General features: G+C 41.8%; 1 protein-coding gene across 1 annotated transcript; it reads right to left on the bottom strand.

Annotated features, from left to right (window-relative positions):
* Window positions 1-69: 69 nt before the first annotated feature.
* On the bottom strand, window positions 70-6,563 carry chgb (chromogranin B). Its single transcript, XM_079526787.1, has 7 exons — window positions 6,413-6,563; window positions 6,078-6,124; window positions 5,894-5,987; window positions 3,413-5,342; window positions 2,517-2,649; window positions 1,865-1,963; window positions 70-452 (listed from the first exon to the last, which is right to left on the bottom strand). The coding sequence occupies exons 1-7, from the start codon at window positions 6,516-6,518 to the stop codon at window positions 372-374; spliced, it is 2,490 nt and encodes an 829-aa protein (XP_079382913.1). The 5' UTR covers window positions 6,519-6,563; the 3' UTR covers window positions 70-371.
* Between the last annotated feature and the right edge of the window lie 14,388 nt (window positions 6,564-20,951).

The following is a 20,951-nucleotide window of genomic DNA, read 5'->3' as shown; positions in this document are numbered from 1 at the left end:
ATGAGAGGCAGTGAAAAGAAGAAAAAGAAATACACTGTATTCGTTTGGTCCCAGAATATAATTTCTCTTTATTTGAACGCAGATTGAGCAAACGTTTAGAAACACAATTAAACTGCAATTTGGGCTTAGCACAATTTGAATATATATTTTATTCTCTGAACAAATTAGCAAAGCTCATTTCATAGCATTTCTTAATTACAGATAATGTATAAACATAAACCATTCCCATGCTGATTGATTTCAGGACATCAAAACACAAGATGAATAAGTTAATAGAATCATTTTGCCAAGGCTTTTGACTTTGTTTTTAACACATGACAAGCACGTAGTTGGTAGCCTTGAGGTTGAAGTGTTGCCAGGCCCCAGCTTATTCACTTCCTTTTTTCATGCAGCTTGGCAACAATCTTCTGCAGCTCCTTGTCCATCGCTGTCAGATTCTCCAGCTGTTTTTCCTGGAAAAACAATCATATTGTCACAAACTATATTTCCTCAATTTGGCCCAGGGTCTTAATTTGTCTACATTTTCAGACCAACCATGTGCTAGAAGTCAGCATTGTGTGATGATGGATTGCCCCTCTATTTGCTAAATCTCCTTAATTGACTACTGGGTGTTTAGTGTTACTATTGTTTTTGGAATCCCAGGAGTGGAATGTTTGTCGGGCTCTACAACCCATAAGTCATCAACCCCGGGCCCCACTCTCTGTGTTTGACTTATCCAAAGAACATCACTGACAATGTTCCCTAATGTTTTTTTTTATAACACAGTTGGAGAGATGGGAGTGTATATAATTGGGACATTCTGTTTCAATTAAGTGAAGAAATGAAAGACTGAGGAAATGAAAAGAGACATTCAAGATGAGGAAACGAGAGATGCCATCTAGAATTGCAAACAGTAACTGCCATTTATCCTTTATAGCGAAGAATTACTTTTATTTTGCTCGACTAAACGGTGTTAATAAATCAGTACCGGCGGTAATAGTTCTTTATCCCTTTGAAGACTGCCAGAGTCTCGGAACAATCCGTTGCACAGGAATACATTCATTACTTTCCATTTTCTTACACGACAGCCTATCTAGGACACGCTCTGTCACAGAGGTGGTCCTTGCCCAAGAGAAACTGTCCTGTGACTTTATTGGGTCAGTTAAATATACAGGAGACCAGTTTATCAAAACCCCTGGAACAGAATGTGATGTCTGAACATTCTTGACCATAGCTGATTTAAACTATTCAACATGCATTATCTGTGCTGTAATGCTTTGTAGAGGTTTTGCCAAGTAGGTATTGGTAAATGTCAACTCGAAAATGCTGTGTTTTGCTTCCACGCCACAATACTGTGAAGTTTAAATGAGCGGAACACACTCTGACCACAATTATATAACTTCTCCTCTATATCCTATACAGGCTGATGTCTAGTGAGTTGTGTAGGGGGTTATTCTGTTAGACGCAGTGCAGTAGAGAGAGAGGGGGGGGGAATTAAATACAGAGTAGATGGGATGCGACAGTGTCACGGTGCAGATTCAAACCTGTGACGTCAAGATAGCCTGCGCAGTATGCACTAGTACTAACTGGTTGAACCAGCAGAATGCACTGGGATGTTTCCAAAGTGAACTTGCATGGCAGCACATCCATGCTCAACATCACTCCTTATTAAGCCCTATGCCTACATACTTATAGCCTTACAACGAATAGTAACCAATCTACACGCTCTCACGTCTTGTGAGCTTGTAGATCTGCTATTTAAGCTATTTCTGAACATTTTGACATTTCTTGAAAGGTTTTAAGTGACTTTTTGCCTAATTATTAATGAATGACATGTTGATGGTCATTTTCAGCTTTTTGTGAATGTCATTAGTGAGATTGGTACCTCCTGGGCGGTAAGCGGTCTCCGGGGTGTAATTCTCTGCTCTTCATGGTTGGCTAGGTGGTTCATCTTTTGGCTCAACAGTTTGGCCACTTCTTCCATCTGCACACAGAGAGACAATACAGTCTTTGTTTATGACTGACCTGCAGAACTGAGGGCCAACATGATGGAACAAGGACAAAGATGCTGATCTCTACAGTGCCTGTCTTAACAATAGTGGAAAAACTACCTCTGAAAAACTGAACAATGCTGAGTTGCAAGGTTGCAGACAGTGAAAGGTAAGTGGAACAAAACAATATGTGGTAAATCATTTTTAGACGTCAGATCAACTTTATTATCCTCCTGCACGGGGAAATCAATTTAGTTGATAAATGAAGCCCACTTCCTTCATCACCCTGGCCAGTATAATTGTAATTGTTTTACTCGTATATCTGAAGCGCATCTGATAGGCCTTTTTAGTATGTGCTATTGTGAGTGACATTAAATACAGTACACTTTGAGTTGCTTCCCAGTTCCCACCCTTCCTTCTTTATCTATTTTGCCCCTTTTGAGGACCTTTTTTCCTCACTATATAATACTGCTTACTATTACTAGTGGATAGGCTACTTCACACTAAACAAAGCCAGAACTTCATTAATCTACACAGCATGTATACCTGGTGCGATGTCCCCTCATGTCCTTCAGCAGTCCGTTTAGAAGTCCGGTAGAAGCCACGGTAGATCCAGGGATTTCGTTTCTCAAGTTCCTCCCCCTCTCCCAACATCTTGCTTCTCTTGTCCGCCAGATACCTGATGAACAGCTTCCGTTAGATAGTCATCTATTCACACCGTATCTCCCTTACCTTACGTGTGCATGTTATTTAGATGACAACAAATGCTAAAAAGTGTTTTTTGTTTTTGTATGTATAACTGGCATCCTACTATATACTAGCATGCCGTTGCTCTGTCAGGCAGAAACCGCCACATCTTCAACTTTTTTTTAATGCCCAACTTCTTAATTTGTCACACAAGTAGTGAAAATAGCAGATCTACAAGCTCACAACATGCCATGAGCTTGTAGATCTGCTATTTTCAATATTTTAAAATGTGTTTAATATAATACTAATAGTTTCCACCCAACAGCAACAATACGTTTTATTTGCATTCTATTTACATTTCCCCTATCGTTTGTTGACTATAGGATTCATGGCACGTATTCTGATTTTGCACTTTGTGTACAGTAGGTCACATGAATGAGAGCGTCTGCTAAATTGTCAACTGTAAATTGTATGTGTAAACCTCTTAAAACTGTCATGGGTAATTACATGTACCCTGATTCGCATAGATTTTTCATCACTGTGAACTAATGTTCCATGTGTATTGCTGAACTCTGTAGTCTGTACTATACAATATTTAGTGCCTATTTATTTTTAAATGCTGAATCTCTGCTTAACAGTAAAATATTGAACAACACAAATTTCAGTCTGGATGCTTATTGATCATGGATCAATAGATGATTGTCGTAGCATCATAATAGATGGAAGGCGTCAGCAGAATATAATGGAATAAATACCTCAGAGCTTCTGCCCTGGCTTCCTCCTCAGCACCTCCTGCATTTCTTTTGTCGAAATCCCAAGACTCCTGGCTGCGCTCCTCGTCCTCCTCATTGCGCCTGTGTCGTGATTGATGTTTCCTGCCAGGTCTCCAACCCCTCTTGTCCCGCTCGTCGTCAAGACCCCACGATTCCTGACTCCGATCCTCGTCTGGATCTTCTCGTACATCCTCTGACAGCTCCTCGTCGCGCTTGTGTCGTGATTGATGTTTCCTGCCGGGCCTCCAGCCCCTCTTGTCTCGCTCTTCGTCAAGATCCCAAGACTCTTGACTGCGTTCCTCCTCGTCCTCCTCATCGCGCTTGTGTCGTGATTGATGTTTTCGACCAGCTCTCCAACCCCTCTTGTCACGCTCATCGTCAAGACCCCACGACTCTTGACTGCGATCCTCATCTGGATCTTCTGATAGCTCCTCGTCGCGCTTGTGTCGTGATTGATGTTTCCTCCCCGCCCTCCAACCCCTCTTCTCCCGTTCGTTGTCAAGACCCCAAGACTCTTGACTGCGTTCCTCATCTGGATCTTCTCGTACATCCTCTGACAGCTCTTCATCACGCCTGTGTCGTGACTGATGTTTTCTGCCGGGCCTCCAACCCCTCTTGTCCCGTTCGTCGTCAAGACCCCAAGACTCCTGACTGCGTTCCTCGTTGGGCTCCTCCCTCACATCCTCTGACAGCTCCTCGTCGCGCTTGTGGCGTGATTGATGTTTTCTGCCAGGTCTCCAACCCCTCTTCTCCCGTTCGTCGTCAAAATCCCAAGACTCCTGACTGCGTTCCTCGTCCTCCTCATTGCGCTTGTGTCGTGATTGATGTTTTCTACCAGGCCTCCAACCCCTCTTGTCCCTCTCGTCGTCAAGACCCCAAGACTCTTGACTGCGATCCTCATCTGGATCTTCCGAAATCTCCTCGTCGCGTTTGTGTCGTGATTGATGTTTTCTACCAGGCCTCCAACCTCTCTTGTCCCTCTCGTCGTCAAGACCCCACGACTCTTGACTGCGATCCTCATCTGGATCTTCCGAAATCTCCTCGTCGCGTTTGTGTCGTGATTGATGTTTTCGACCAGCTTTCCAACCCCTCTTGTCCCTCTCGTCGTCAAGACCCCACGACTCTTGACTGCGATCCTCATCTGGATCTTCCGAAATCTCCTCGTCACGTTTGTGTCGTGATTGATGTTTTCTGCCCGGCCTCCAACCCCTCTTCTCCCGTTCGTCGTCAAAATCCCAAGACTCCTGACTGCGTTCCTCGTCCTCCTCATTGCGCTTGTGGCGTGATTGATGTTTTCTACCAGGCCTCCAACCCCTCTTGTCCCTCTCGTCTTCAAGACCCCACGACTCTTGACTGCGATCCTCATCTGGATCTTCTCGTACATCCTCTGACAGCTCCTCGTCGCGCTTGTGTCGTGATTGATGGCGACTTCCGGGTCTCCGATTCCTCTTGTCCCGTTCGTCATCAAGACCCCAAGACTCCTGACTGCGTTCCTCATCGGGCTCTTCCCTCACATCCTCCGCGAGCTCTTCGTCGCGCTTGTGTCGTGTTTGATGGCGACTTCCGGGTCTCCGATTCCTCTTCTCCAGACCCCCCCATGATTCTTGGCTGCGTTCGTAGTCTCCATCCTCCTCTGAGGCCTCTTCATCGCGCTTGTGTTTCCGCTGCTGGTGGAATCGTCCAGGTCTCCAATTGGACCGCTTGTCTCGATCGTCGACATCCAGGTCCCATGACTCCTGGCTGCGCTCGTCCTCGGGGGTCTCTCTCTTTGCGTCTACAGACTTTAGGAGCGCCTCGATGTCTTTCACGTCCGCTCCCTTGGTCTCCGTCTCCGGTCCAGGCGCTTTGACCTCCTCCTCGTTTGTGAGAGCCTCGAGCCCATTCTTCTTGTCGAGAGGAGCATTTCTGACCCCTGGAACAGAGGGTGAAAGCTGAGGGTTACAGTGGAATATAGAACCCTGAATAAAAAATAACGTTGATTCAAGATTTATTCTCCACAAACCAATGAATTTGTTGTTTAATAGCAGGGTTCTAACACAACAACGAACTTTCAAAAGGGCACTTTGCACCACTTGCATACTAACGTCAATTAATCAGATGGATGTTGCCAAGATGTAGGCTACTGTGCTATAATTTCATTTTCTGAATACATGAGCTCCCCAGTGACCCCCACAGGAGAAAATGTTGCATCAAACACAAACACAATGCAACTCACCTCTGTATTAGCCTACAATGTGTGTGTTTTGCTGCTGTTCCGCACATCTCCCATCATTACAGTCATTTGGTTTATGTGAGTATAGTCTATAGACTATTCCTGATCCTGAGGCATGCAGTTTAAAAGATCAATTCCTATTTTCAGTTGGTACAGCGTTTATTGTAAATAACCTAAAGGCTTAATATTTGGCTCGATCGTTAATAACCGGAATTCTATGCTTTAAAGTAGCTGGTCGCCCTGCTACAAACCTGCTTGAAGAATGTCTTTGCATTCCTGATCCAGTGGATGAGAGTCGGGCTTGGAGAGAGCTTTGGACAAGACTTCAACCAAACATCGTTTTACCTGCAATAATAACAACAGCAACTTTATAGTCGTCTGCGTGCTTAATTGAGAATGATCTACGTCCAATCAACAATTTAAAACAAAACGTACCACATCTTCTCTCTGCCCCTCTTTTCCAACTGGAAACGCTAGATTTTCTGCGCACGGTAAGGAAAGTATGTGTCAAGTGTGGCACTTAGAAGGAAAACAAATTATATCCTTGGATACGTCAAACTAATTACTATTATACCGGGTAGGCATACATACAAGTGTTGACAAATCATGAGAAAATACACACAAGAACATGAACCGAAAGAAACACTGCACTGTCCACAGTCCGTTCCATTCACTCTCTCTGCCTCTGTCCATGGTGCTGAACTGAAGTTTACGCAGCCTGCGAGAGAGCAGCCACACTGCACTCTGCATTCATATATGCATGCACTTACCTGTGAAGAGAGATAAGACCACCGCGACCACCACCACACGATTCATCTTGGCCGAGGCAGAATACATCCCCAGAAGATTTAAGCGGAGGACATTCACTCCCACCATGGAGCTCCTCTGCAGTCGGAGCCTGCTGCCTGACACACTTGCAGAGCGCATCTGCTGTGTGGAGTGCGGAGAGGAGGGGAGCTCCCCTTTATTAGAGAGCGGGGGAAGGAGCGAGGTGCGTGGGAGGAACGGGGTTGCACGAGTGCGCCCCGGGCTCTGTTATGTCACGACTTATTATACTTACAATGAAGGAAATAAAATAGGACCGCCGAACAGACAGCGAAGGGCTTTCTCAGGGAAGATAGGCTCCTCCGTGTGAAAGCATGATGCTAATTAGATTCGTGCCACAAGTAATCAATGGCAATGACAACAAAAGACGTAGGCTAGTGGTTATAGAGGTTAATACACAACAGTTTAAAACTGATAAAAACTTGTTTTCGCTTGTGGAGTTATATAATTTTTCTGCTACATTAACTCCAGCTGGAGGATAGGTTTTATTCCCCCCACATATTTATTTTATAACTCACCATGTCCCCACCCCTCTGTGTTTGTGTTTCCTGTTCATTAGACCATGTAATTAGTTGCAGATCATGTACGGTGCTGCTGGTCTCTTACTCTTGCCTCAAAAGGAATGTTATGTGAAGTCTAAGATGTATTCTATGACTCATCGAAGATAACAGATTCTCAAGTGGGAATAAGCGACTTAACCGTAGGCTACAGAATTATGACCTTGGAATTAGAGTTAATGTTTAAATCTTTATACTGATGACTTTCTGGTTATTGGCTTTTCGTGATTGATAGGCCTAATTATCTCCCCAGCGAGATTTCTGTATATGTCTGTCTGTCTGTCTGTCTGCCCATTTTGACAGACTGGCTTAGGGTTGACGACAGAGTACAGCATCTTGCAATGGATCTGGTCCACAAGATTCGATACAGCACAGCACCAAGATACCCATGTACCTGTCTAAATACTTCCTTAATGTCAATGAAGTCCACACCCATAACACCAGAGGGAGCAACAACAAACCATGTGCAAGTGCAACCCAGATTCGGCACAAACAAGGGACTAAATTATTTTCGCTCCTATGCCACCAAAATGTGGAACGTCCTACCAACAGTCATTAAGACATGCGAATCCCTTGACTCCTTCAAAACTGCTCTCAAAGGGCACCTACAGACGTCTGGAATTCGAAACTGGCCCCGTAAAATCTGAATCCCCCACCCACCCCTTTTTCCCCAGCTGTATATGTTTGCTTTTTCTCTTTTTACCTCATCTATGATGATTTCCTGTTTTTATAGCTATAAGAGTATATTTGTACATCTCTAATTGTTATGATGAATTGAACATGGTGGGCCCTATATTGTAAACAAGTGTAATACTTTATGGTGTCGCCCACAGTTAACAGTTTTGTATTGAGTTGTGCTTGAAATGTATACTGTAATTCTCAAATCTGTTAAAAAATCCGTCCGTCCGTCCGTCTGTTTGTTTGTTCACGATCAATCAGCAGTGCTTCGTGTCTAAGTCCAATTGAACTTATGTCTTCATGCATAGTGAAGTGGAATAGGCCTACCAGGCTATAGGATCTCTGTATGGAGATGGATCTTCCAAATGTTGTTTATTCCACATGTTTATATAATTATTAGGCCTAATTAATTGATTGCATTTGCTGTATAATGTTAAGCAGAATGTATAGTTTACTTCATCGTGCAATGCTGTGGCTTGCCAAAAAGATCAGATCTACAAGCTATAAATGTGTTGAATCGCCACATGGTAGAGCTGTTCTTTTTGGGACACTATATGTATAAGTATAAATCTATTTTTTGAGGGGCTATCCTTTCAATAGATTCAGAAGCTGCAGGACTCCTTTGGTGTGTGTTTTAGCTGCCTCTCTTAAAACTATCCAAACTATCAATCTCTTGCTGTTTGTGGGTGGCATCCTCAGCACAGCAGTCCAGCACCAATGACCTGAGGGGGCGGGGCGACTTGGAACATACTCCCTACAGGCAATCTGATTATTAACATTGACCATTCAAAGCTTTACAACATTGACCATTCAAAGCTTTACACACAATCTCTCTCTCTCTCTCTCTCTCTCTCTCTCTCTCTCTCTCTCTCTCTCTCTCTCTCTTTCTTTCTTTCTTTCTTTCTTTCTTTCTTTCTTTCTCTCTCTCTCTCTCTCTCTCTCTCTCTCTCTCTCTCTCTCTCTCTCTCTCTCTCTCTCTCTCTCTCTCTCTCTCTCTCTCTCTCTCTCTCTCTCTCTCTCTCTCTCTCTCTCTCTCTCTCTCTCTCTCTCTCTCTCTCCCCCTCGGTATAAGAAACGTAAAGAGTAACGTACACTTTCTGAGTAACTTGCCCAACACTGCTGTTGATATAGACTGTACGCTACAACTCATTGAGACTCTGACCCAGTGCAAATGTTTAGTTAAGTTTAACTTTCTTTTTTTTAAACCTATTTCTTATTCTTATCTATCTTGGATTGGCTCCTATCCTGTTGCTGATATGATGTCACCTGAATTTGCCCAAAGTGATCAATAAAGGTTTATTCTTACTTAGCAAAGGCTTTCCCTTGTTGAAGATCACATTTTAACGAAACTACTAGGCCCATGTTAGCATTAGGCTACATGGCACTCTAAGGATTGAGCTGAAACTACTAGGCCCATGTTAGCATTAGGCTACATGGCACTCTAAGGATTGAGCTGACGGAGCCCCAGCTCAGACCATTTCCACAGATGCCTTTTGATCTTTTCACACACAAAGAAAACACCCCTCAAGCTGACATTGAAATACTATTCTGGAATGTACGGCTTATTGTAACACTTAATTGGAAGGGGTACCACTGTGAGATCATGAGAGTTATGGGTATTATGTCAGCCATGTCCAAAACAATCTACCACATATAACCGTTAATTAGTGTATAGTATTAATGAAACACCAAGTAGAGTATTAGTCACTATATCTTGAGGTCAAGTCTCGATGCCCCAGTGTTCAAGTCTGAGTCACCGACATTGAGTCAGATCCAAGTGCCAAACCGGTGTCTGAGTCCATTTCCAAGATGGGTTCCAGGGCTGATAGCCCATAGTTGTGAAAACAACACTGCCTAGTAGGCCTGCTATGTCACGTAGTGTCATGTCATGATGTCACAACCAATACATCCCAAACAATGTCATGGTGACTTGAAAGTGACATGATTGACTCAATAATATTAAATGACGACGATTATAAGCGTTCGTGTTTCGGCAGGTGCCATGTCATGGAAGTGTCACGGCAGTCTTATGTAGCCTATACACAACTTCAAATGTGGTGTTAATTTATACTTATCCAATCAACTTTATTTATAGAGCACATTTGAAACAACAACGTTGAACACCCAGCAAACAAATATAAAAGTAAAACAATAAACAAGTCTTTCTTCTGTGTTCCTCGCGTAGACATGGAGAAGACAGACTAACACAGATTAAGACGGCTCACAGCACAGATCATTGCATGTCATCCATTTGGAGCAAAACCTGAATGAGAACAACGTAACTCAGACAACCCTGTTAATAAGAAACAGAAAAATATATATCAGATCCAGATAAATCATTCTATATTAGCCCCTTCAGAGACTCCATACCTATTCATGAACGTTATTTATTTATTTTTGCATTTTTGTCTCCACACATCAAGGCATGTCCTTTATATTGGAGTTATGTAGGCTACTACAACCTAATTAAATCATGTCTTTGAAACCATAAAACCATGAATTTCAACTGCCTTGAGGATAATGGTCTATAGGCTACTATTATGCAGTTGAGCCTGTGCTGTGCATGTCTGTCTGCCTGACTGGCTTACTGCTTTTCTTACTGTCTTCCTTAGGATTGAAGACTTGGGATTGAAGTGTGTGACCACTGTAATTATTTCTCATCAGACCATACCACAGTTATGTCAGATGATCCAACATGGGAGAACATTACTTATTGATCCAAAGCTGTCACCTCTCCAATGAATCATAGTAGCCTATAGGCCAATTTTCCAATTTGGCATGTTTTGCACCATGCATGCAACAATAACAGGGGCCTTATATGATGTCCAGTAGCATCCTCCTCACCGTCCCTCTGACAGCCCCGTCCTCCTAATGCCTGGCACCCTCCCAGGGGCCCTGGGAGGAAGGCATGACTGTGGCAGTAATGTTGTATACATGTATATGCCACCCATAAACAGATTTTGAAAGCACTGAACCGATAAAGTATGAAAAGTGACTATGAAGTATGAAAGTCTCCTCATAGTGTGTGTGTGTGTGTGTGTGTGTGTGTGTGTGTGTGTGTGTGTGTGTGTGTGTGTGTGTGTGTGTGTGTGTGTGTGTGTGTGTGTGTGTGTGTGTGTGTGTGCGCACGTGCGCGGTGTGTGCGCGTGTGTGCATCAACACCTGCACGTGTGTTTATATGTGTGTATATTTGTGTGTGCAGATGAGACAATGCTTGATTAATATTTCAATAGTCATAAAGAGGGGGAAAAGGGCTTGAAGATTTGAGAGATGAACTCCGTTTACTCATCACCAGTATTTACATTTCAAAACAAGACAATTCAAAAGCACGGCATGAAAGCTTCTGGAAGTGAGCTTTGATCTCGGCAGTGACAAAACTCCTCTGAGAACAATGAGGCCAAGATCATAGGATCAAAATGAGCCAGCTTTTGTTGTATTTTCCATTTCGTGTCTTATTTCACTCCCAGAGAACAGCATTATACCATTTGCACTCTATAGCCATTAATTCTAATAATCTTTCACAATTCTTCAAGATTTCTCAAACCTTTCTCAAAAATAGCAGTCCAACAATGTGAGGCTCATATCGCCTCACATTACGACACGTTGTGAACTTGTAGATTGGATATCTTCACCCAAGTATAAAATGGGGTAACAGATTTTTATGTTAACTTAATATCCTCTGGAACCTGCCTTGTGAAGTAATAGCTTCATTGAACCACTCATAATCCCTTCAAACTTTAAATGAAAGGGATGCATTATTGTTGCCTCCCTATCTTATGCTTGTTCTTCAGAATATATTTTGATGAATCATAACTTCAGCCTCTGTGATTTGAGCTACAAGTGGCCTCAATTGAACCAACGAATATTATTAATTGAAAAAAGAAGAGTCGAAAAGTTCAGACTTTAATCTCAAGTGGACTCAAGTGGTTGGAACCGACCCACCAACCAATATCACTTTGGATATTATTAGGTTGCAGCAGAACAAGTGCAAATAACCAGCACATTATGATGTGGTTCATTTTAACTGAGCTGACAAGGGTTTTTGTGGTTCACAAAGTGGGGTCCAGGTATTCCCAGGGGTTTAAAAATGAGGAACAGTCTAACCATGTAAGCTCTATTTAGAAAATAGCAAAGATTTTGAAAGATCTACAGTACAAGCTCGTACAACGTCATAGTTTGTAGATTTGCTGTTTTTAAAACTGTGAGTTGTAGTAGACCTGCTGTTTGTCCCAGATATGTGTGTATACTGAAAGCTGCTCCACATTTAGTTTGGACTCTGGGGACAGAAAACAAACCTGTACCAGATGACCTGAGATGTCTGAATGGTTCATAACAGAAGATCAGAAGTGTACAGTATCTTGGCACTAAACAGGGCTTTACAAAGCATGGAATGGTGCTCGATCAATTCTTTCACAGAAAGGAAGCCAGTGTAAAGATCAGAAAACTGGAAGTATAAATACACTTTCTTGGTTTTAGTTGAGTCAGCTGAACTGTTTTTTCCCCAAATCATGCTGAGATTTCTTTAGTCCTTTAATCCTTATGTAACATAATTCTGTACTATATTTCAAACGTACCGTCTGTGGATAAATTGGTTAACTTCGTTTTTCTTTTCACCTTTAATTACCCTGGGGAGGTTCGCTGAGAATAAATCATCTTTTTTTCAGGAACGCGCTGCATCACACGCACACAGATTGAAACATGCATGGGTGCTGACCAGTACAACCACACCGTCTTATACAGTAGGCTACTGTTCACCACTGAGCCGCTTCACTTTTTTCTGACGCTCAGGGGAATCTAACAGGGCCTTTTGATTACAAAACCCGCTCCTCTAACCTTTAGGGCACACCTGCCTCAAGTTGCTTGTAAGATACAGTACTTCCACACAGTGCTTTTTAACTCAACATCTTTATAATTTGTGTATATCAAATTTGATAGACATTGGTTTGGTGCATCATTAAAGAGCTGCTGATAAATCTACTGTGGATCGTTGGACAATGGGAGAGTACGGAGTACAGAGGCACAGTGTGACGTACGTGTCTGGGGCTCGAAGATGATCACATGCAGGTGTAATTTCAAAGCCAATTGCTTGCTTATGCATTCATGAAACTGATTCATCGTGGTGGAGGACCTGTGTTTTTATGATGCTCTTTCTCAGACAGGCCTCGCTTACAGTTATTGTACTAACGGCCGGGGGCTTTCTCAGTGCACCAGCACCCAAAAGGCGTCCTGTGACTCAACAGGACTGTAGCAGCCCAAGCCCATGCAGAAAGGATTAGATGTTTATTAATTGCAGAACATTTGAATGGTCTTCATGGACTAGCCACAGTACATAAAGGGTGATTATAATATCCTCTATTTGAAAGCCGTCCAGCAACTACGACTTATTTTAGTTGTAAATTAGTACCCGTTCAATCCCATAAAGAAATATGAGATTGTGAGAATTCAGACGCATTGAATCTGAAGGCAGTCTCCTGGACAAAAAGGCTAATTATATATGGATTTCTCTCTCTTTCTCGCTTTGTTGGAAATCATGTATGGATCACCACCCCCACATTCTGTCTTGTGTGTGTGTGTGTGTGTGTGTGTGTGTGTGTGTGTGTGTGTGTGTGTGTGTGTGTGTGTGTGTGCGTGTGTGTGTGCGTGTGTGTGTGCGTGTGCGTGTGCGTGCGTGCGTGGATGCATTGTCTGCAGTACACACCAGAAATGGAGAAATCCATTCTTAAACTATTGTGAATGCAAAAGTGTGTGTGTTGTTTTTTTGGGGTTTTTTTGCTCTCTCCGATCCTCTGAGGAGTATTTGTTTTTATTGACATGCCATATCTTAGTTGAAACGTTTAATTTGAGCACAAACTGCAAATCTGTAAAGCTGAGGAAAGATGTAAGTAATGAGGTCTGTGGAGGAAAGAGAACCATGCAGGACTTAAAAAAGAGGGAGGATAAATGAGCAGAGCAGAGCAATGCAGCAGTGTTCTTAAATAAATAATGTCACGACTTGAATTGTGTACTTCTGACAGAATAATTAGCATAATTAAGGTTATCACATTGAGTTCTTTAGTGGTGGCCATTGTATCCCACAGTCACACAAACGCACATTGTTATCTTATCTGTCTGATATACGTGTAACATTTGTAAGGAATACCCATGGCACTATTACCTTTACCACTGCAGTTAGCATAAAGTACACAAAATGAATGTCACCGGCTTACTGCCTAAATCTGAAATCCAATCTCAGGTGTCTAGTTTAGTCTGACTGTGCAGTCATGTTCTGTGTAATATACTAATATTGTATATGTCCAAGTCCATGCACATGGTTGGAAGGACTGTGTTAAGTGTTAAAGTCAGTCTGGAAGACACATGAAGAAGATATGACACAAGCCCTGTTGATCAACTTCTACCACTGTCTCTACAGCTGGAAAACCACGGTGCAGCTGGAAAACCACACCAGTAGCCCATAGTTGAGCACTCTGTGTGCTCACCTATGGGCTACTGGTGTGGTTTTCCAGCTGCACCAGGGCAGACAAGGAGGCCATCCACAGTGTTGAGTCAAAACTCAGAAGTGGAGAAAAAATCTTCTCAGACCTCAGACAACTACATCTCCCAGAATGCACCAGCAAGATGGCTGCTCGTTTGCCTGAGCTGAAACACCTGAAAAGGCTGGAGGGCGCACCCTCACAAACAATGTACCTGAGACAAAGCACCCACCCACTACTCTTGGGTTCCAAATCCAAGGAGGCCAATCAATGGTTGGTGATGTTTGTTTTATTATATATTCATTATGTTTGCAATACTGATGTTTGCAATACTGCTTAATGTGGTAAAAGCTAATGTGTTTAGTATACTAGTTTGGATTGGGAAGGAATTCACATTGCAGAATTGCTTTCACCCTTTGTTTGAAAGTCTAAAGTATACTTTTTACAAAATAACAATACAAAGTTAGAAAGTTAAAATTATTTAAGAATTTAAAAGACTAAATGTGGACAATGATTTACTATGTTAAAGGTTTAAAATACTAGTTGAAAAAGAGCTGATCTACAAGCTTGAACATCAGCTATTTTTCTTTCTTCATTCCAGAATTGTTACTTACTTAGAAATATTTAAAGTGTTGACCTTTAATAAATTAGTGTTTAAAATAATTTAATTTAGGTATTTGTTTAAAATGCATTTACATTGTTTAAAAATACATTTAATTGTTTAGCCTACATTTATTGTTTATAAACAAGAATGGTTGAACTAATACTTTACTTTAAAGTATTTTATTTGTTGATTTTCGAAGGTTTTCAACCTGATAAAAGAAACCAACCGATCAACAAGTGAAGCCAACGTGCATGAAAAAGTTGGGAAATAAAAAAGTTGACTCGAGTTGGAAAAACTGAGTTGTTTCCTTTAATGTCCCTTGGAGTGGAACTTGGTAGAACTTGACACACAGAGTGGTCAAGGCTGCAGGGAGGATCATTGGTACCAGTCTCCCAGAGATCTCTCCAGTCTTCACCTCCTTCACAGGACCAGTTTCTTTTCCAACGTCTGCCCTCTGGTAGATATCGATCCATCCGATCCAGACTGACCAACAGCCTCTACCCACAGGCTGTCAGGCTGCTGAATGAACAACCTGCCCCCCCCATCCCCAAGCCTCCTCTATAATATTAAAAGGGTACTGAAAATGGACTTGGTCGTTGCACTGAACTTTGCACTATTACATTGCACCAGCACTATTGCACTTTGGGTTATTGTACACAGTATGGTTATTTGTATGCCAGTGGTGAAGCTCTAAACTGACTTTTGTTGTTTCGTGCAAGCAATGACAAAGATCTATGATGATGATGATGGTGGTGTGATATTTGTAATGAAATATGCATGGTCAGCAGGGAAGCATTAATGTGCAGCATAGGAGTCTCTGGGAGAATAATAATGATCAGCAACAACCATTACTTTTGGAATTTATTGTCTCTTCCTGGAATAGAATTGAATTTACTAGTTGGACATTTTTGTAAAGGTTAATTTGCTCATGAAAACATGCAGGCTTTGTCATCACTCTTTCACATGCAGTTCACCTCAAGATCAGAGAGAACTGAATGCAAATGCTGCTGCATTCTTCAAACTTCTAGGCCTATAGGGGCATTTACAAATGCCAGCAGCAGATCTGAAATTATTATTTGCCAAAAACCCACTCCATTGTCTGACACACAAAGACACCCCAGAGAGCAGGGCAGGCCTCCAGGGCCAGTTGTAGTGTACTGTATACCCTTTCCCTTTTCTTTATTAAATGCACACTGTATAGGGGTTTTATAGGGAAGACATAGAATCTAAGAAGATCTAATCCTACACTAGTGGGGGCTCAGCGTTAAGCCACTCGGGAATCTTTATTTTGCCAGGCAAGCCCCGTTTATGAAGTGACACTGTGACAATCATACTCAAAATAATCAACCAATATCATGGCAATACAGTCACAATCAAACCCGAAGAAATATTGAAACGATGGGTATATATACTGTATTCCTTTCCTCCCTTGTCTCTACATCCTTCCTTCCTTCCTCTCTTCTATCATATTTATCAACACTTTTTCCCATTCATATTTTGAGACAAGCGTTCTCTGAATAGCAAATTACCAACGATGTTGCATACCATTGATCCAGTAATTGCTGGTTACACCTGAGAGAGTGTATTGTAGAGTTGCAGTTTGCAGATAATTGTTATATTGTCTTGGTTTACTTGAGCTCTGGGCAAGCGTCCATTTCCACCACTGAGAATATCTAGATGTATATGGATTTACTATGGATTCAGTAGTTTACACTTACAAAGTCTCAGAAGGAGGAGCTGCACTGTGTCGCTGTGGGGAATAAAACGGTTACTGGTTCAATGTCATTACATCTACAGCGTTTGTCCCCTCACGTCTCATATTTTCCATTGACAATGAAAGGAGAAATTAGGTCATATGTGTCTCAAATATGACGTACATTTGTGGCAACACAAACGTAGATTCTGAGCACTCCAATCTCACAATACATTTAAGCCCAGTAGCAAACTGTTACCGGTTAACGTTACTGTTTCTGAAAAGTTTGGGACCATTCACCATTGCTTGGTTATTTTAATAATGTAAATAATTGCTTATAAGTATAACATGTCCAAAAAACAACTTGGCACATGATAAATGGTACATTTATATAACACCTTTATCCAAGGCACTTTACATAGACATTCAACCATTCACACACACATTCATACACTGATGGCAGAGGAAACCATGCAAGGCACCAACCAGCACATCAGGAGCAATTTGGGGTTCAGTGTCTTGCTCAAGGACACTTCGACGCTAACTCTGGGGGAGCCCGGGTTTTAATTGTCACTCTACCCCTGAGCCACCACCGCAGATTTAAAAAAAAACATATGTATGTATTTATTTCATTAACTTAGCAGAATGGCTGATAGGCTGTGTGCGTATATAATAGGATTATTCTATCTATGTAGACACAAGATGACTGATGTGTCCTTAGAGCAGACAGACTTTCCTGGGATGACCTTTCAGCACTCTGTTTAACTGACACTGATTGTGATGTGTTGTTCACAGAGGTGGTTGAGGTGAGAGGAGCAAAGGAGAGATTTGATTATTTTGTTTAAATTCTTCCCACAGGCTCCAGGTTTGATTGGATGTCACTAACTACAAAGTTCACTCTGCTTTTAGTGGGTCAGAGAGTGGCCTTATATCGGGCCTCAAGGGCATCCCAGGCACCACTGAGCACTGACATTAAATGTGACCTGTTGATTTGAAAGGTGGCCTTTGACCATGAATGAAAAAGCAAATGTTACACTACAGTTACTGACTGTTATCTTAGACATTTACCACAATAGTACCTTTAAAATGTTATTTTTTTCTTTTTTTCAAAAACTGAAAACACGTGATTCGACATTCTTTTCCACAATTAACATGGTGTCCAACGAAGTACATATAGTGAATTAGGCTTGAGAAGCATCTGAGGACATAGGGTTGAATGGGACTGCATGCAGGTCAACAGAACAAAGCATGTTATTTGAGGCTGTGAGGTCGATAAGGGAGAGAGGGAGAGAGTGCACGAGAGAGAGGGAGAGAGTGCGTGAGAGAGAGAGAGGGAGAGAGTGCATGAGAGACAGGCAAAGAGGTGAGGGGAGAAGAGGAAGAAGAATGCAGGGAGGACCCAACGCTATCTGTGCGCGAATGAATTCCTTGATAAGTTTCCCAGATCGAGTCAGAGAGAAAACATGAATATAATTGCACAGAATAATGATCAACCTTTATATGAAAGGAATTCCAAATCTTAGTGATTATAATTGGTTGAAGACATGCACAGAACCAACACAAAGTAGACAGGCATTCTGGGGTCAACATGACTTAATCTCAAGTGGCTTTGGGTGCTGTAAACAACGTACTTACTTACTTACGCCTGACACCCCTACTGGGGTATAGGCCGTCGACAAGGGTCCTCCAGAGTTCTCGGTCACTGGCATTCGTCTCTATCTGCGACCAGGTGCATCCCAGCCTCTTGGTGTCTGCCTGGAGATCCCGCCGCCAGCTGTTTTTGGGACGGCCTCTGTTTCTCTTTCCCTGAGGGTTCCAAGTCAGAGCCTGTCTGGTGGTGTTTGATACTGGCTTGCGCAGTGTGTGCCCGATCCATCTGTAAACAACAGTATATGGAAATTCCCCGTCAAATCCTTCCTCTTGTTAATTAAAACAACTTAATTAAACAACAAATGTGAATTTCCATCAGTATCATTCCGTCCACACGGGTTGCAAAACAATACATCATACATCACATTCAAGAAAATACACAGCATGCTGTTTTTTCCAAATGAAAGCACTTGACACAACCCAGACTCAGAGGCATAAATCAAATCAAGTAACATACGATTCTGTAAAATCATCACCCTAGCAGCTTTTTCAAAGGGCAGCAAGGCATCAAACCCAGTGTAGGCAGTCAGGGTTTCTATAGTTCAACGTGCAAACGGTCAATGTGGTGGGCATTATTAACTGCACCATACCAGGGCAACAGACCTCACAGAATCTTGCTGCCATCACCATTATTTCTCGTTTGGGTCGGAAACCTATGGGAGTAGCTGGACGATAGTGAGGATACTGATGCGTAGTGTTACAGCAGTTCATTGTAGATCTCCACCTGTGGAACTAGAAACACTGGAGAACAAACCCCACAGAGAGAGAGAGAGAGAGAGAGAGAGAGAGGGAGAGAGAGAGAGAGAGAGGGAGGGAGACGGGCAAAGAGGTGAGGGGAGAAGAGAATAGGAAGAAGAATGCAGGGAGGACCCAACGCTATCTGTGTGCGAATTAAGACCTTGATAAGTTTCCCAGATCGAGTCAGAGAGAAAACATTAATATAATTGCACAGAATTTTGATCAACCTTTATATGAAAGAAATTCGAAATCTTAGTGATTATAATTGGTTGAAGACTGCATGCACAGAACCAACACAAAGTAGACAGGCCCTCGAATAGCCATTCTGGGGTCAACATGACTTAATCTCAAGTGGCCCTGTGGGTGCTATATGAAACAACAGTATATATGGAAATTCCCCGTCAATGTCACAAGGCATGACCATGCATATAGGCCTATGGTCGTGCCTGCAGGGGTGACTAATTACTAACTATCTAACCAGTGTTGGAACTAACGCCCTTACATTAAGTACTTTACATAAAGAAACTACTTTTTGCTGTAACTTGTAACGTACCTCTTTACATTTTCCCATTCAGTAACGCCATTATAGTTACTGTGTTTTCAATGGGTGAGTTAGTAGTTACCCATGTTATGTAATGTAATCCAAAAGAACCGTCTCATGTAAACTGACATTGTGCGCTGAGTCTGCTCCCAGAGTGAAACACATTCCACATGAGAAAGACAAAGTGGCTTCCACAGGGCATAACGTCATCATCATAATTATGATGACTGGTCAACATAGGGTAACATAGGGTAATTACTTTAGGCCTGTCTGTGCATGGGCAGGGCATCAGTATTATATCCATATCATTAGACTGGATATTGTCTGTGATTTTGGATTGTACTATTGGCATAAGTATTCTATTCCTGTTTTTTAGAGTAGAGCCCACAACTGGATCAGTGACATTAGGGAATATTTTTTCATTGAAAACAATGTGTCTGAATTGGAAAATCTTATATATATTTTTAAAACCTTTATTTTTTTTATAAAGTAAAGTAAAATAACTAGTAACTAGTTACTTTCATAATTTAGTAACTAGTACAGTAATTAGTTACTAACTAACTAACTAACTAACTAAGTAACTAACTAACTAACTGATGGGAAATGCACGTTTTCATAGTAAATGCGACCTGTGGTCGCAATAAAAACATTAGGCTAATTAAATAGAATAGGGCATTCAAATACTAAAATGCATTCCCAACAACAGTGATTATGGGTTGTAGGGATTAGGTGGTAGAGCTATTTAACCATTTTCTTATCTAAATTGTCCATTGCCGTTCGCACAAAATAATGAAGTCTTTTGTAACCCTTCTTTTTTGCTAATGGCACTCTAAGCCTCCTGCCTGATGATAAGAGGCTTACCAATGACATTCTTGTGAAATTAGACATTTATTTCTGTGGAAACTCTGTGAAAAGTTCTCTGTGTTTATTGTCAGAGCATTTTCTGCAGTGGTTCACTGGGGTGCCAGCTTTGCAGCAGAAGATGGGAACAGGCTGAATAATAAGGTAATTAAAAAAGACTCGTTCCATTATTGGTATCCCCCCAATTCTTTGGAAACTGTCACAACGTAGGCTACAAAGAAAATAGAATGCACCATACTGCAGTATGATAGTCATCCTCTACACAGGTCTTTTAATAACCAGAGAAGCACTTTTCGTGACATTTCTTTTCCCCAATGCTGCTATAAGGTGTTTCAATGAAGAAGCTGTCTAACTGACAAACTGTCCTTTACACTGTACAGATGTGTGATGGTGGATGTCCACTCGGTTCATTTTCATTTATTTTGTTATTTGTTTCCTCTATTTTATCATCATCATCATCATCATCATCATCATCATCATCATCATCATCATCATCATCATTATCATCATCATCATCATCATCATCATCATCATCATCACCACCACCACACTGGAGGAAAACACACTAATAGCATAAACAAAATAATAGTAAGAATACAGACAACATAATAAGTCCAGAGACAGGCCTGAAATGCAACTGCTGCACTGCAGTCATGTTAAAACCCTGTGGTTACAAATGTCTCACTGATATG

Source organism: Electrona antarctica (genome assembly GCF_951216825.1).
Source record: "Electrona antarctica genome assembly, chromosome: 17".
Classification (NCBI taxonomy): Eukaryota; Metazoa; Chordata; class Actinopteri; order Myctophiformes; family Myctophidae; genus Electrona; species Electrona antarctica.
This window is presented reverse-complemented; position numbering and strand designations above follow the sequence as displayed.